At 40.8% G+C, this 17,005-nt stretch overlaps 2 protein-coding genes across 2 annotated transcripts in view; one reads left to right on the top strand and one right to left on the bottom strand.

Annotated features, from left to right (window-relative positions):
* Nucleotides 1–7,044, top strand: part of ACOT12 (acyl-CoA thioesterase 12) — a 33,228-nt gene extending 26,184 nt beyond the window's left edge. The window contains exons 11-15 of the mRNA XM_009281019.1: nucleotides 3,009–3,142; nucleotides 4,571–4,699; nucleotides 5,808–5,934; nucleotides 6,765–6,892; nucleotides 6,990–7,044. Of these exons, the coding sequence (XP_009279294.1) occupies nucleotides 3,009–3,142; nucleotides 4,571–4,699; nucleotides 5,808–5,934; nucleotides 6,765–6,892; nucleotides 6,990–7,044 (573 nt within the window). The remainder of the gene's footprint in view (nucleotides 1–3,008; nucleotides 3,143–4,570; nucleotides 4,700–5,807; nucleotides 5,935–6,764; nucleotides 6,893–6,989) is intronic.
* A 2,659-nt stretch (nucleotides 7,045–9,703) lies between these two features.
* ZCCHC9 (zinc finger CCHC-type containing 9) lies at nucleotides 9,704–16,996 on the bottom strand. Its single transcript, XM_009281013.1, has 5 exons — nucleotides 16,658–16,996; nucleotides 15,309–15,459; nucleotides 14,936–15,028; nucleotides 13,725–13,793; nucleotides 9,704–11,590 (listed from the first exon to the last, which is right to left on the bottom strand). The coding sequence occupies exons 1-5, from the start codon at nucleotides 16,994–16,996 to the stop codon at nucleotides 11,475–11,477; spliced, it is 768 nt and encodes a 255-aa protein (XP_009279288.1). The 3' UTR covers nucleotides 9,704–11,474.
* Between the last annotated feature and the right edge of the window lie 9 nt (nucleotides 16,997–17,005).

Raw genomic sequence — 17,005 nt, 5'->3', positions numbered from 1 at the left:
TTTTTTTTTTTTTTTTTTTTCCTGGAAGGATATATGCAGTGAACAGTTATAGCAAACCATACTTACGATTGTAGGCCACTTCAATTGTTGTATACCGTTTATTCCGTAAGTCAGTCTTCTTTTTTATTTAGCATCTACTTGCAGGCACAAGGTAGACTGCTGACAAAGTATGGATGTCAGCAGTAGGCAGAGGGTACGCTTGTTCCCATATGTGGCTGTATGCTTACCCCTAAATTAACCCACTGGGTGGATTGGATTTGCTCTTTGGCAAAGAAAATGAGAGTGAAACCAGTCTTGGACTGTACCTATACAACTCCTCCAGTCAAATTTAGATGTGTGCTCAAGTCCCTAAATGCTGGTATAGATGCAGCTCCAAGGAAGGCTTTCTGCCAGCTCCGGTTAATGAAACTTACCATCTTGGCAAATGTTAGTTTGGATCACTTGTCACTGTTTCACGCTCACTTCTGTCACTTTTGCAAACGTGAGCACAAGGGAATATCCCTTAAGAAACTGTGTCTAGCTCAGAACATTACATCATCTTTCCTTAAGCACTGCAGGCCACCACACGTATATCATACCGGTCTTACATTCTCTGCATTCATGTACCAGGTCTTGATCCTTGTGCTTAGGGTATACAGCCTCATAGTCATAGAACAACTACTTAGCCTTCTCTGATAATCAGACACGCATAGCAGCATCTCCACTCAAACAGATCTCTTCAGTGTCCATGAAATGGTTTCTTGGGGAGAGGCTGAAAGAACAAATAGGAATCAGGTAGTAGTGCTAATCAGTGCTCTGCCTGAAGGCAGTCTACTATGGGAAAGGAGACTGTCAAAGACATTGGACTGAACTTTATTTTGGGATGGAATATTCTAGTAGGTAAATTTTGCAAAGCAGCATGTGCTTCTCTATATGCAGAGGATTTGTTCCCTTTTCCCTGGAATTAGAATGACACCAAGCTGATTGACAGGTTTTTAAGGTAGAAAGTGGCACTGTGAGCTCTTCGGCATAGAGCCACAAGACTTGCAGGCCTATAGTAATAACCTGGCCTTGCCAGTGTTCACTTAGCAGAGAGAGTTTTTAACAGCTGCACCTCCTACTTCATTTTGTGACTTTCAAGTCTAGAAGACTCCTAAGACAACATGATTTCTCTTCTGTTCCTTGGAGGAATATTGATCCATGCTTCCTGTAGCTGGTTTCTAAAGCTCTTAGGCCTTTTGTTTTACCCCAAACTTTCCTTCAGCAAGATGCTTGCTGGATTATATTGGGGTTTTTTTCCTAGTCCAAAACACGAAAATACGGAAACATATAAAATCTGTGTTGTTGCACAAATGCTCCATAAACCAAAAGATTGTTAATTTTTGATACAGCAAAAACAACAGAGATGATGAAGCTTATGAATTTTGTATCACCTAGAAATGGAAATTTGTTAAAACTTTCTAGGATTTGAGAAGCAATTTAGCATATCAGATTAAAATTTGGGAATAAAGTCCACTAATTCTAACCACTCTCTTCTACCCATCTTCCATTATACAGGGTTTATGGAAGATGCCAAGCCCTTCGTTTGCAAGGATTGTGTGTACATTGTTATGTGCAGGTTATTCCTTTTGAATTCTCTGAGTTAGGGTTCAGGCCTATGACTAGAAATAGACCCAAAATAATCAAGACAAGATAATGCAAGTGTGGGACAAGAGAGGCAAAACTATGTTTTGAAATAATTTTTCAGTATATTGTTAACTCCAGGTGCTGTGCTTCACGTAAAGAATAGGGGAGAAAAAAAAGATATTTTGGAAAGAGAAATGTGGAGTCATTTTAGGGGGAAGGGGCATCAGCCAATGTGTGACTGATTTGCATGGACAAAGGGAGCTGAAGTAGTTGAACTCTACTAATTACTAATTAAAGACAAGCTACTGGACTGCATAGGTTGGAGAGGTGGATCAAGGAGGTAATCCATATATCATCCAAAATCATCCCTCTTAAAGCTCGGAAGGTGCTTTTGTAAAAATCTGGTCCCCTTTGGATCTCTCCAGGTAAGCTCCCCAAAGCTGCAATGCGCAGGACTGCTGGATGTGTTCCAAAATCCTGGTGGCAGAGAGGGCAGTTGCTTTGTCTTATTTTGCTAAAGTCTGTGTTTCCTCACACATACTGCAGGGATGCTCGTTTCATCTAGTGTGGCCTCACTGCAGCCTGCTCACCAGTGCCACATCCAATGGATCCTACTCTTAACTTTTGAATTCCTGGAAAGCTTTAAGTAACCATCACTACTACTTCAGATAAATCTACCTTAATAAAGTTTCTTCCATTCCTTCCTAAAAATCATACGTTACCTTCCCTTGCTTTCCCATATTTATGCCATATTTCTGTAACGCAACCTGGCTCAAGGGCCATCTTAAAAAATGGTAGAATTCTGGACCAGTACCTGCCCAAATTTAAAAAGTCTAATCTCCTGTCACCGATTACGGATGCCAAATTCACAAAAAGAATTGCATGAGGTCCTCAGGTTGCCCCGTTAGCTTTTGAAGTCAGTGAACTGAAGCCTCTCTGAGGAGACTTTCTATAGCAAGGTTGAGAAAAGGTTTTCACCTTCATTCCTAAGTGTATCTGCTGTTGTTATGAAAGTGGTGACATCTACATGGTCCAATAACTCATTTTTTTCCAAGGCATCTGCAGTGTGAAAGGTATTTAGAGACTGTATATACATAGTGTGAGAAGGAGGTCATACTGGCCTCTAGCTCATTCATTTCCACTTGCAAGCTAATTCAGCTATCCATAACCAGATGTAATTAAAACTGTGTGATGTCACTATGCTATCAGTGTATTTGATTTTACATTGTGCTGTATTTTAATGTAAAACTAATCTTGAATACTCATCTGCCTTTCATCTGTCAGATAGTTTAATTTGTACTCCTGAGAAGGCCTGCTTAAGTCCTAAATGTGTAACATTTATTAGTGTTAAAATATTTATAGCAAACATTCTTTGTTTTTAATATGTTATTAACTTTTTTCAGATAAAAATATGGACTCATGAGGAGGGTGACATGTTGTCACTCAAAGTTGAAATGCAAGTGAAGATACCGTCCCATCTAGCTTTCTCCCTTTTGTCTGACTTCACATTCCGCCAACAATGGGACAAACATTTCTTGTAAGAACTTAGCTTTCTTTAAGACTGTTCAAATCCACTGACAACTAGCCTTTTCTGATACAAATATTTTTGAGATGTTGACACCTAATTAAGAACAAATTTCTGTAAGAAGTTGACATTAAAGATTCATTAGTCAAAGTATGGATTGGGTTTTTTACCTTAAAAATAAAATTTGATTTCTCCTAAGTCTGATTTAAAAATATGGTTGCCCTGGACTGTTGAAAGAGAGAGCTGGGACAGAGGTTACCATTTTCTAAAATGAACAAAATTCCATGCCTAGACAAAGGGATGTTGAAAGGGTTAATCTGAGTAGGTTGCATATAAATAGAGGTCGATACATTGTGCATGCTCTCTGTAAGTCAGGCAAAGCTGTGGACTCCTTCATGTTTGTGTTGTTTGGGACAGTGATGCTCAGCTTTATCATACAGTCAAAGTGAGAAATCAAGAAATGGGGATCTTCAAAATGCATATTTTAAGAAAAATAACATCTTATAAAGTGTATCTGAATTGGAACGGGTTTCAGAATTGCTGTAAAAGGTGTTTGAGGTTTTTTTAATTACGTTATATGGTGTAGAATAATGACTAGAGACAATTGAATTGATACGGTACTAATTTGATTTGGTGAATATTCTCTTAAAGGAGAAGCTTTTTCAGTTAGTCATTCTATCCTGAAAGATTTTTATCAGAGGGTGAAAGTGGAAGCTTAGGGATATTTGAAAATTTACAACCTCTGCTGAGTTCATTGCTGGTAACAAATGAAATCTGAAGAAATATTGTGTTGATTTTCTGTATCTGCAGCCAAAATCTCATATTTCTTATCACTACCATGAAGCCTGATTGGTCAAAATGGAATACCAGCTTCGCAGTGCTTATTGCTGAGGCAGTAGAAGCTGAAATTAAATAAATCAATTACTGCCAGTGTAAAGGAAAATTCTGACTTCTTTTTGTAGCGAAAACGCAAGAGAGAGTGATCAGTACTTCCAAGACAGTGGAAGAGTGTGTCCTACCCAGGTGGCCCTGTCTGAACGGAGTAGAACACAACTTTGAATAAAATTTTACAAATATTTCCTGACTGTCTTTCCTGTGGTGTGTCAGATGGACAATGTTTGGTCATTCAGCCTTGCACGGGATGCAAGCTAATGTCATTCCAAACAGGAATTGACAGTATGCAAAAGATACGCTTTTAAGACATTGCTCCAGCACCTTGCAGCACTTTTTAATAATTTTGTGGGACAGAGAGGTGGTGTCAGATGAGGTGTGCAGAAAACCTTGATTTTTGACTCCGTGTTCCTCTCTCTTCCTTGCTGCCTGAACATGAAAATTGTAGGCCTAATGTTAGGATGGAATATATGTTTATACTGTTGTTTTTTGTAGGAGATGCTATTGCATACATCAGGGTCTGCATGTGTGTGTTAAATATATTTGCAGAACCTGTGAGGTCCTACAGGCTGTGAATGAAGATGAGAAAATATATTATGTTACATCTCCACCCATGACTGGCCACAAACCCAGAGACTTTGTGATTCTTGTGTCTCAAAGGCAGCCCTGTAAGCCAAGGTGAGTATGCAATTTCAAGTTTAACTGTGAGCACTTTGGACCCAGTTTTGCTTACTGTTGACCTTTATCTGGGCCTGTCGTTGGGTGACAAAGATGATACTTTATTTTTTAAGAAATTAGATTAGTAGCTGATGTAAAATACGGTATGTTGATGCCTGAGTTTGCACAACCAGATTTGTTTTGCAGTGTGAAGGCGCAATGAAGTAAATTCAGAGCATCACAGTTCCGTAGCGTAGTCCAGTATTGCTTCTTTGATAGTGACTCTTTGGGAGTGGTCTATCACAAGGGACAATAAGCCAGAATTCCAAACAGGCAATTTGGAAAAAAACATGTCCCAGAGGGCCTGGCAATGTGCTGAAGCACATAACTGGGAGTTTGTTTGTTTTAAGGGACTTTGTAATCCCATTTAATGTAATTCCAGAGATTTTCTTATTCAGGGAAGCCTTTCTTGAAACCTCAGTGTGACACGCTTATTGTATCTATAAATTTTGCTGCTGAATTTGGTTTAAAAAGTCCCTTCATCAGTTTAACATACATTGATTTTTTTTTTCATTAGATTTCTGTTTGTTCTTGCATAAATGAGATAAATGAGACCATTTGGTGTATCTTACCGTTCATTCTGTTTCTTTTCTTATATTCAGTAATTCTTCATGTTAACAGAACATTGCTTCTAAAAGGCTGTATTGTGTACTGTGCTTGCTTTTTTCCCCCCACATCTGGGAACTGAATCATGTCTACCTTTGCTGGGGCCACACTGTAAAGCCTCTTAGTAAGGGTTGCTCCTAGACCCTGATTCTGTAAATGTGGGTTGTGGAGAGCAAGATAAATTAAAAAAAAGGAGATGTTGTATGTGGGTGATTGTTCTGTGGCTTTCCACAGAAGTCTCTTTGATTGGAGTCTGTGATAAAGCCTTAATGAGACTCAAGAGAGCTGAATCTTTTGACATGTATCTTTAAACATACAGGAGCTTGTTTGCCTTCACATGAAAATGACATCTTTGGTATAGCTGTGCATGCTCTGTAGTCATTTATTTTTGTACATCGTACAAGAAGATGTCTTTTTTAACATCTTGTTGAAGAAATCTTTGATTCTTCCCCTTGCCCTGCAGTGAACCCTACACAGTAGCTGTAAAGTCAGTTACCCTCACATCTATGCCACCTTCTCCAGAATACTGCAGAAGTGAAATCCTTTGTGCTGGATTCCAGATCTACAGTGACAGCAACAGCTCCTGTACGGTGAGTAGCTCTGCAGACCTCAGCTTTCCTTTCCTGTAGTATTACATGTGCATATAATCTCACTTGAGCTGACAGTCTAGAACAGTAACAGCAATACAACAAAAAAATGAGTCAGTTTCCCCAGAGTTCAGTGTGGTTATTAAGACATTCTTTACTCCACAAAGTGGAATCTCTCTTGCCCAACTTTGGCCAATCTGAATGTTAAGAAACAAATCTAAACTACGCACTGGAGATGGCTAGGCACCTCCAGAGTCATTCATTCAATCCTAAAATACACTTCTAGAAGGTGTGCATTAAACTGGTCTCTGGTGATGTCCATCTCTTTTCACTGACTACAGAAGTCCAAGCAATCAGTTCAGATTAAACACTTAACTTTCCTATGTCAGAAATTATGCAGTCTGAATCTCATCTCTGGACCAATGACAATGTTCCTCTTTTGTTCTTTTCCATGGAAGGCTTTAACTTTTTCATTTAAGAAAATATATTTCTGAAAACATTCAGCAACTCTCAGTGTCTGGGATTCTTTTTTCAGGCAACAGCTTTGTTCATAAAGCACATATATTTAACAGGTTACACATAATGTTTCTTGCTGCACTGCTGTATACGTTTACCTACATGCTCGAGGACCTGGCAGTAGTGAGGACACCGAGATCACTAAAGTACTGTAAAAAAGGCATGCTCTTTTTGCTAATTATTGCCTTCAGTTTCAGAAGCACTATGTGTTTCTATTCACATCCATAAAAACTTTGATAGCCACCTAGGCTCTGCAAAAAATGGCTAACTATCGCAATCCATAGGCTTTTTTGTTTTATTTATTTTTGTTTAAACAGGTGTGTTACTTCAATAAAGTGACATCAGGTGTTATGCCGTACTTAGCTGCAAATCTTACTGGCTCATCAAAATCCATTGAAGACACTGCTTTGGAATGTATAAAGTTCTTGGAGCTGAAAGGAAGCAAGTACTGAAGTTAAAAACGGGTTTCTGAAGAGCCCTCCAACGACTCTCAAGCAGTACTGGTTTAAATTCCTGCATGTGTGTTGATCATTTTTCTACAGGTTAGGTACTTTGGATCAAGTAGCCAATATTGCACTTGAGCCTGAGAATATCTAGTACAAGCATTTTCTATAAATTAAGATTAGGCCTTAGGCTCTAAATTCAATTTTTAATTTTAAAGAGATTAAAGGACAGATTCTGCTTTTGATTGCATTAATGAATTTTATATAAATGGAGGCAGAACTTGGCCCAGTATAGCTCATGAGACTATTTCACTATTTTAATGTTACATTGAATGTAATGGCGTTCAGCCAGTTTTAAATCAGTAAATACCACCCTGTCTAATTTGCAGAGAAGTGGTGCTACTAAGTAGCCTACCCAGTGTTCTGACCTGGTTGTCCAGGTTCTTGCACACCCATTGTATACAGATTGCACCCTATGTCAGTCAGTGTTTGCTAATGTTTGTATTTTATCTGTTAATACTTGTAGTTTACCCGTGACTTCCAATAAATTATTGTTTCTGAGGTTACAAATCCATGGTAAATTTTATTACAGTATCTCTGGTATGGCTTCAGACATTGTTCCAGAAAGACTGCTTTGTAGTGATGATGGGGGCTGTTGGCCTCCTATGGAAGTGCCATGGCCTCCAGCTGGCAAGCTCTATTCCGCTAGTGTTGAATAAATGCAGAACAGTAAGACTCTTTGATCCACTCCCTCACAGATGAAAAGGGAGAATGGTTTCAGAGGTTTTATTGTGGCGTGTCTACTTTGTTTTCTGCTCTTATTTTTGCTCAAAAGAGCCTTGTTCAGAAAAACGAGCATGATCATCAGCAGTTAGATCATAATGTGAATGCAGGGGTGTTAAGAGAATCAAAGCATCCGAACGGTTGCAGTGCCCTTTTATCTTACTGTAGTCTCATAATTGGTAGAGCAAGAGCTCTAGGGGTCTGGTCCGGTTCCCACTTCAGTAAATACATCTTCAATTTAACCTATAACCAAATCAAAGCTTTCATCAGTGATTTATAGGTTACAGCATGCCTGCACATTTTGCATATGGCACATCTACCAAGTGCAGCAGAAGAGACACCAGCTGGAGTCCCGGAAGCCCTCTGGGTACGCTAGCACTGTGAGTCACCTGGCCTCTCAACGAGGCTCATTTAGCTTGGGTACAGCCTTGAACCAAAGCATTAGTGAAACCAGCCGCTGTCTTCTACGTCTAGCTTCTATGGCTGGCCACTGTATGCCGTACAACGCAGGGGTACCTTTGCACTAGTAATAAAAAAAATAAAGCAGCTCTTGGCCTTTGGTTCTGGAGGAGAGACTATAGAACCAGATCCTGATTTTGGATGGCCATTTTTATCACATGGGTGAGGTGCATTACCTCAGTCTAGGGAGTGAGGGCAGCAGCCTCAGGGCAGCCCCCTCCAGAGCATGAAAACCACTGAGCCCCTGCTTGCTTAAACTCTAATTATTTGCCTAACTTCTAAATTTATTTGTGGGTACGATGCATCTTTACATGCAGCACCTTTTACAGCTGCTTTTTGAATAGCTTTCTTCAACTACACATACCTTTGTGAAATCATCTAAAAGGAGGTTAGTGGGTGCATTTAACAAGTAGTTTTGCCCAACAGTTACTGAAGATTGCTAACCTGTGCAGCTGTTTTAGAGAGTTAAGTGCAAGCACTTCAGTGCCTCATTTTCCTCAGCAGTCACTGAAGCAGAGGACAAGGGGGAGGTGTATGTGCTTCCAGCCCCATGCAAGCATGTGTGATTACCTGAAAACAGCTGTTGCCTTTATACTGAAATTCTCACAGAGACCGTACTCTGCGATTTTCTAAGTCAGTCCATTGTTTCTTCTCAGAGGACAACAGAGCAATCGTCAGGTGTAGGAGCCTGACGAGTGTTTTTATAGTGCAAGATGGATCAAAGCAACAGGTATGAAACTCAAGGTTGTCTTACCCAGTGATGGTTAGGCTCACTGACCTCCAGAGGAGTGCTACAAGGAGGACTGCATCACTGCACTGAAGAGAAGGCTGGGCTCAGAAGGCAGGCGAGCTGGATACCAGCATGCCTTGCTTGTGCTCCACCATTTTGAGAACAAAGGTTCATCCACCGCTTCTTGCGGGATTTCTTTTGCCGCAACTGTCCTCTCTCTCACTCATCCTGTTTTTAGCAGTCCGTTTTGCCAAACAGAAGTGACAGTGATCAGCTGTGGGAAGGGAACAGTGAAATTTCTTTTCCTTCAACTTACACATCATGCACCATGTAACTTAGCTGTCTATCAAAGGGATACTTCTGCCTCAGATCGCAGTAGCCCAACTGGGTGACGACGTCTTGCTTAGAACCACAGACCTGCAGCAGCCATTTCCTCAGGAGGAGAGGCTGCACTCTGGAAACCACAACTCGCACACCACACTGTCTACACCAACCCCTTATCCGGTAAGTATTGGTACCACTAGGAAAGCCAAGGTGCACAGCTTCTAGTTCCTATGGGTAAAGGAACATGTTACAATATCAAGGAGTTTTTAAAGACAGGAAATGACCTAAGAAGATGCTTTTTAAACAATATACTTATTCACATAATAGAAAGGGAAACACTTTTTAAGCTGGGATAAATGACTGTTGCGAAACATCCACATTAAAGTGATACTGCTTTGTGCTTTAATCCAATAGTTAATCAAAACTCCAATTAATCCTCGATTTCATCCACATCCACTCCTCTTCCCCATTTAAATGTGTGCTCTAATTATTATAAACTGAATACACACGCCCTATCTTAGCCAACTTATGTGCCTTTATATCTAGAGCAGAACCACGTAACCTAAAATAAGAGGTCTAACTATTGTATTCTTTAGCAGTGTTTTATTAAAAATAATTAACACGTACAAACATAAAATATATCCATGCAATTAAGAGTCCTGTATTTATTTTCTGCTGTAAGAAAAGTATGTTCCAAACTCATAGTTTCAGCAGCTGGTCCTACACACCTCAAAACCCAGTCCTGAGCTCAAGTTTGCTATCTGGTGTTCCTTCTTGTTCCTTGGTGTGTACCAAGGCAATGTATGAATTGTTAGGACACATTTATTCAAAGGTAAATTAATTCTTTAGAAGCAATAGCGTTACTGTGTCGCTTCCCCTCAAGGACTGTTGCTTATCATTATGTAACGCTAGCTGAAGTTTTCAGAAGGCACATTTAAGATTTTTGGGACACGGAAGTACTGTACTTGTCCGATGGCAACCACAGCTGCAGTAGAGGACAGAGAAGCCCAATGCCACAGGTGCCTGCCTACACAGCACAGCAGAGTGCTGCCCAGAGGCCCCGCACGGCACCTGCCCACGCTGCCCAGAACTGCGTCAAGAGGCCGGTTCAGAACGAAGCACCGCGTGCGAGATGAGCTCGAGGTGCGCTTCCGCAGTAACATCATGCTTCCTTGTCCGTCTTAGGTGAGATGATCAGATGCAAGTGAAAGCCTACCACCACTGGCTGCGTAGGCTGAATTACTACAGCTTTCGGAGAGCTGCTGCAGGAACTCCATTTTCAGTTGGTTTTGTAACTTTTTTTAATATGTATCAGTTTCTCTAAGGCTGCTGTTTTTCAGGCTGCAGTCTCCATTGAAAAATAAATAAATCTGCCATTAAGCAGGCATGTGTAATATAAAGCAAAGTTTACTCCCAACTCACCAAGGGACAGAAACACTGAAGATGATTGTGCACTGAAGAGCACTTTCCTTGAAAAAAACAGAAACTAAGCAAGCTGCTCACTTGCTCCCCAACTCTTTTCAGGTGTATTTCATCATGGGTATCAGAGGAAGGGCATGATTCTGTTTCTGTCAGTGAACAAATACTCAAACAATCCAACATGCATAAACAATCAGGTTAATGCGTGTACATATTTAGCTGAGCAGCGCTAATTGGACCCCAAGTTCTACAGGCTGTAGGGTTTACCTGACAACTTCACTATACGACTGCTCAAGCTTGCACATAGAGCAAGAAATCATTCTTTCTAAACGCGGAAGGGAAAACCAAACCAGAACCCAACGAGAGTCTTTAGAAAATACCTACAATGCCTTTCAGAGCGATGCAGAAATAGGACAACCAGCACGATTGTGTTCATCTCTGATTGATAAGTAAAAGTAGCACTCAAGGTAACAATACTGACCACCGACATCCAATGGTCACAGACCCCCGTGATAAAATGCACGTACCCTGTTTGGTTACTGCAACCAGATCCCTGTTATGAGAAGAAGCCAATTTCCCTCTTCAGAGAGCTGGCAGTGAGAGGGAATGTGAATCAGAGGGAATGCTGTATTTCGGCAGAGATATATAAAGATAAAATACCCACTTGCTGTATTTCTGTTGTTCCCAGCTTTTCAGTAAGCTAGGGGAGTCTGGGAGACAAACTGGAAAAATGAGGGGAGACAAAAAAAAAAAAAGTAGTTTAGCAGCAGCAGTCTGCTTGATTTTTTGGAACCAGCAATCCACTCTGCGTAGTCACTACTCTGGAGTGAAACAGTGCAGGCTAACTGTGGTTTAAAGCCAAGAGGCCTTCAAAAAGTAACAACTTTGGGTACTTTTGCTTTTGGGTTTTGCAGCTTTGGTGTTTCTGTAATTTCTTCATAATCTGCGCTCATCCCAATGGCCCATCGCCCAACCGTAACCTGATCTGTAGAGTGAGAGACAAGAGATCATGGAAAGGCTAAGCATTACCATTATACCAAACTTTCACATTTGAGGAGGATTTGGCGTGCAAAGGCCTGCCATTGATTCACCAAAGATCTATCAGTTCAGCTCTAGCTCTGTAGCCAACTCTCTTTACACAACTTTTTTTTTTTTAAATTGTGTTTTGTAAACTCCCCTTCTTCCCCCACGCAGATTGTCAAGGTTCAGAAATCATTACGACATCTTTTTTCCTATTTGACTGTCCAAAGAAAATTCAAAGAGTATGCAGACGATACATTAGCTCTCACCTAAGTCCAAATAACTCTTACGATGAAGATTTCAGAATATGTCAAGCATCTCTGGATATAAAGGAAAGACCTTCTCTATTATACAGATGAAAAAACTAAACCTGAGGAGGCACAACAGAGCAGAATTTATATTTTTCAGCTCACATCCCTGCATATAATCAACATCATCCTTCTGCTGTTTAAATGCTGTTTGGACCAATTCACACCCCTTTCCTAGAGGAAACACTCTTAACCAACTGACACTTCTTTTCTGAATAACAATCTACTTTTGAAAGCAACAAATCAAATCATACCAAGAATATCACACGGATAAATCAGTGTTTACTTGGATTAACTTCTGTATATTAAAGCAGGCCAAATAACTCCACGTGAAAAAATTATAAGCTGTAGTGCCTAAACTTCTTTGCCAGCCATCAGCTATCTTCCTGTAGTCTAAAAGTACTTTGCATGATGCCAACTCATTTAAAAGAATATTACAATTCTTACCAATGGTGTCACAGTTCCAACTAATTCAATGATTTTTAACCAGCAATACTAGTTTTGAAACATCAGCGTAAAGACTAAGATGTCCCTTGAGAAATTAAACAGCAGCTGTCAGTCTTCATTATGGACATAAAACTTCTCCAGAAAAGGTAGCAAAAACTTCCAGTTCTGCTTCACGTGCAATTTAGAGCCCTACTGCCAGAGAGCAGAAAGGCTTGCATTGGACGGCACTAACAACTGAAGACTGCCATTTCCTGGTAACAGCTGGCCCAGCTTTGAGCAGTGCCGTTCCCTGAGAACGCTTCTTTTCTCCTACCGTGTCTGCACAGGTTTTTGATGTAAAACAAAGTGTAAACCACACAGAGGTAGTTTGCTGTAAACGTGGCCTGCAGAAATCCAACAAAGGCTACGTTACAGGCTTTCAACTCAGCAGTCATCTGAGTGGGCACTGCCCAGCAAGCTGCTACAGCTGATGTGTTTGGGGAAATTTTAAAGAGTCTTTTCATATCAGAAACTTCTGTCAGACCAGTTAAGGCTCAATCTCACTTGTTCTAAACTAGCAAAGCAGCATACATCTGGAAGGTTACATATGGTCTCGGATGCAACAATATCATATATATAGGATCAGATACAGAAAACGGCTAAAGTATAGGACTCTATTGCCTCCATAAATATTTCTTACATAAATTCCACAAAAGTTTATGGCATATCATTAACCCAAAAGTTCTATAAGCCATACAAACGAAGTAGAAAAATGAACAAAAGTTTCACTGCTTCAGTGACAGCCTCATTTTTCAAACCCTTGTATGATGCTTTTGCCTTCCTTAGCACAGGTTTTTTTTTATATAACATCATTCTCCCAGCCACACAGAAAACTGAAGAACATGTAAGCACCTTATTAGCTGGTGAATCTAGCTGGACAGATCTCCTGTCTCCTCTTTCCCTCCTGTCTTGAATGACTTGAACACTTGCCTGCACACTCAGCTTTTACAAGCTGCCAGTCCCACCACCCTGCAACTGACATTATATTCAGTTCCACCACTTCACACACAAATCATCAAAAGAAGAAACCATTTTTGCTATACTGCTGCTAAAGTTGTGAACAGCAGCATAAATACTGGCTAACAAATACACATCAGCTCATCATATTATCTTCAGAAACCCACAAGCTAGATTTTTTTTTTTAACAGAAAGTTCAAGTTTTGCATTGCAACTTAATGCCTCCTCCACATACCCCTTAATATAAGCACTCATTCCCAAAGGAATGTCACCTTTGCTATTTGCAAGTTCTCTTCTCAAACCCTTTTTTCCTGAAACTCCACTCTGTACGCTCCCCCTGCATCTCACCTGAGTTCTGTTTTTCCGGACAGTCTTTTCTGAAGTGCTCCACAGAGCCACAAAGTCTGCAGCTACCACCTGTTAAAAGAGAAAGTTGTTACTCATCTGGGGGAAAAAAAAAAAAACACCAAAAAACTCCAAACACAAAACAACCCCCCTACACTGTTTTGCTCTTGTATGTATATTGAAAAATCTTGTTCTAGTTTTCTGTAGCAACAACCTGTAAATAAGATAAGGAAACGTTCCTATGGAGTGGTCTGCACTCCTAGGCACAATAATGTAACGTTGTGGAGCAGGTACGCAGCCAGCTTTAGAAGCCTGCAAACACAGCTTCCTCTGCCTCCCTGTCTCTGACGGACAGACAGGGCTGTTTGTACTCGTGTTGCTGTGTAAAGCATCACATACTACAAATTCCAGTCACCACACACTGAGTATTTCTGATTTGTCTGAAGCTCTCTTTTTGAGAAACAAGCTAAATTCTCTGAAATACAATTATTCAAAGGAATTTTTGAAATTAGTAGGAGCTCCTGAGAGACGGGCAATCCAACTGCAGGTACTGAGATATTAAATATAAATTCTACTCATAATCCAAACACTGAAAGTAGAATTGCAATGCCTCTAAAGTGATTCTTCTTCTAACTGTTATAGGACCCCCCCTTTTTAGTCGGCAAGACCTCAGGTTTGTACTGGGAGACAGAATGTTATTTGTTAGTGCCAACAGAGAAACCAGGCAGAGCAGAATCTGAGTGAAATCTTCAAGCTTCGATCACATTTCTCATTAGAGTCACTTAAACTGAAGATGTCCTCTTTCTAGCGAGAGCCCTTGTTTTGCATGAACACCTCCCAAAGTCTTAAGTTATAGTATGAGTGTATTTTTACCACATACTTCGGTACATGTACATTTAAATACACACTGACTACATACATATAGCCTATTACGATTTTGTTTCTTTGTGCGCCTCTTGAAATTGCAAGCACAAGCAAGTTCTCATACTTTGCATCTCATCTCGTTAACACTAAGCTTACAATTAAAACAGAAAACCCCAGGTAATCAATATTAACACTGAATTTCCCAGAATTAATCTGCTTTTACCAAGAGTAAGAGATATTTGGAAATCCGTTTTAGTCAGATCCAGATCCTCATTCACTTACAGTGCTACTTTGTTCTGCGTCAGGAAACTATGAAAAATGCTTTGGTTTTAGTAAATTGCTACACTCACCTTCAGCATACAGTCCTTTGGGATTATCTGGACATGACCTTGATAGATGCCCCATCTCACCACAGATGAAACATTTTGCGTATGGAAATGCCCCTGCAAAATCCCATACAGTTTATGAGCCACGTTAAAAACCTTTGTAAAGCCACAGACAACCGTGAACACACTATAATGACAATATTTTACTACACTATTATACTATAAATACTATACTGTCTCTTACACTGTTAGGTTCGTTGTTATAATATTGTATTCCTTTAAACATATTACCCTATTTCCTCAGAACACTAAAATTACTAAAACACAAAGCTTGTATTTCAGTAGCCAGAAGACTTAGACCAAAGCACCTCGAAAAATGCAAATTTCTGAGACATACCAACACCTGGATCTACTTTTGCTTTGCATTTGCTGATGTCATGTTCTGTGGATCCGCACCGGTAACAGATTCCTGTACCCATATCTTGACTTTCAAGTACTGCAGGACAATCAGCAACACCATGGCCAGGTTCTCTACAGTGGAAACATACCTTTGAAAATAAAAATTAAGTTATATGCATTTTCATAGACACAGTTCACATAGCAAACCACAGCACTTACAGGTGGCATTACTAAAGGATTCACTTACTCCTATTATTATCACCTATAGCCAGTAGACTTCTACTAGACCACTACTTCTCTTGGCTGAAACCTTGAGGGTACTATCAGATACCTATCTCTAGTGTTGAGATTGGAGGTTACGTAACATAAAAAGACAAGATGCTGTGAATGGCACTCAAAGACCTGAAAATCCCAGCCTAGTAAGGCCTTCAGGCTTTTTAGAAGGCAAACATATCAAGGGATTTTCTCCTGAGGGAAAGACAGCTAGACAAAAGAGACATCGTACCCTGTCACAAAATAACTGTCAGTGCTCTATGCCATTAAACCGTATTATTATGGGTACTTTTCTCCTTTTACCAACAACACACCGTACGGGGTACTCACTCATTGACAACTGAGTGCCCTGGATGAACGATGACAGTTGATTTTGACCACAGCACAGCTCTCCAAGCTCTTCAAGTAGTACTGCAGTAAGTGCTTAGGTAAATATAAGCAATGTTGCACCAGCCCGATAATTTACGCATGAAGAACTTAGATATCTCAAATGAATTAGTAGTAGGCTCTCTTTACTATGTTCCTAGATCACATTCAGCATAAGTTTACGCTGAATGCATAAGTTTGTGCTGAGATAACTGCTTTTAGACAGCCTCATTAGAGTCTGCTGGAGATCTCACTCCAATTCTCAAGCAGAAGACACTGCAGAAAGAGGCCCCAAAACAGCAGGAATACCGTGGTGACGAATTACATATAGAGATGCACTGGAGTAGTTTCGCCCAGGAGACAAGAGGGGCTGGGAATTCATCAAAGGGTAGCAAGAACAGTCTTCCAACCAGAAGAGCCACGCTAAAGGCTAAGACTTAAGCTGACGTTCATCGTTTGTCTCAAAGTTGAGATACTTAAGTTCACTTCATGTTTCATGAAACTTCATGTTTCAAGTTTCACAACTTGAAATGTCACTTAGCATGTGCTATGCTTCTAGCAGGTAAGGCACTCGCCCTCCTCACTGAACCACCTCCTGGCAGGATCAGCAGGGAATAAGGAGTCTGCGTTTTCCACGCACAGCTTTTCCTAAGTTTTTAACAAGCTGCCGCGGACAGGCAAACACCCACGACTCAAGGCAAAACTCACCATGGCATTTTTCTTCATTTCTTGCCTCTTCAGCCTCCTATCCTCCCGCCGCCTGTCCTTCTTCACGGCTATGGCTACCTCCCTCTCCAACTCGGCGCTGTCCGCTTCAGGCGCCCCGCCGCCCCTCTTCAGGTACGCCGCAAACCCGTTGACGTCTTCGTTCGGGTAGTCCTTCTTCTTCTTGTTCTTCTTCCTCCTCCTCTTCTCCTGCTCCTTCTTCAGGGAAAGATGGCCTGAGCGGCCCTCCCGCCCCCCGGGGCCGCTCACCATCTCCTCCCAGGGGGTCGCATCCAGCGCCCTTTCGCCGGCGGCGCCGCTCCCGCGAGCCCCCCGCGGCATGGCGGGGCC

This window comes from Aptenodytes forsteri, unplaced genomic scaffold (assembly GCF_000699145.1).
Source record: "Aptenodytes forsteri isolate BGI_AS27 unplaced genomic scaffold, ASM69914v1 Scaffold388, whole genome shotgun sequence".
Taxonomy (NCBI): Eukaryota; Metazoa; Chordata; class Aves; order Sphenisciformes; family Spheniscidae; genus Aptenodytes; species Aptenodytes forsteri.
This window is presented reverse-complemented; position numbering and strand designations above follow the sequence as displayed.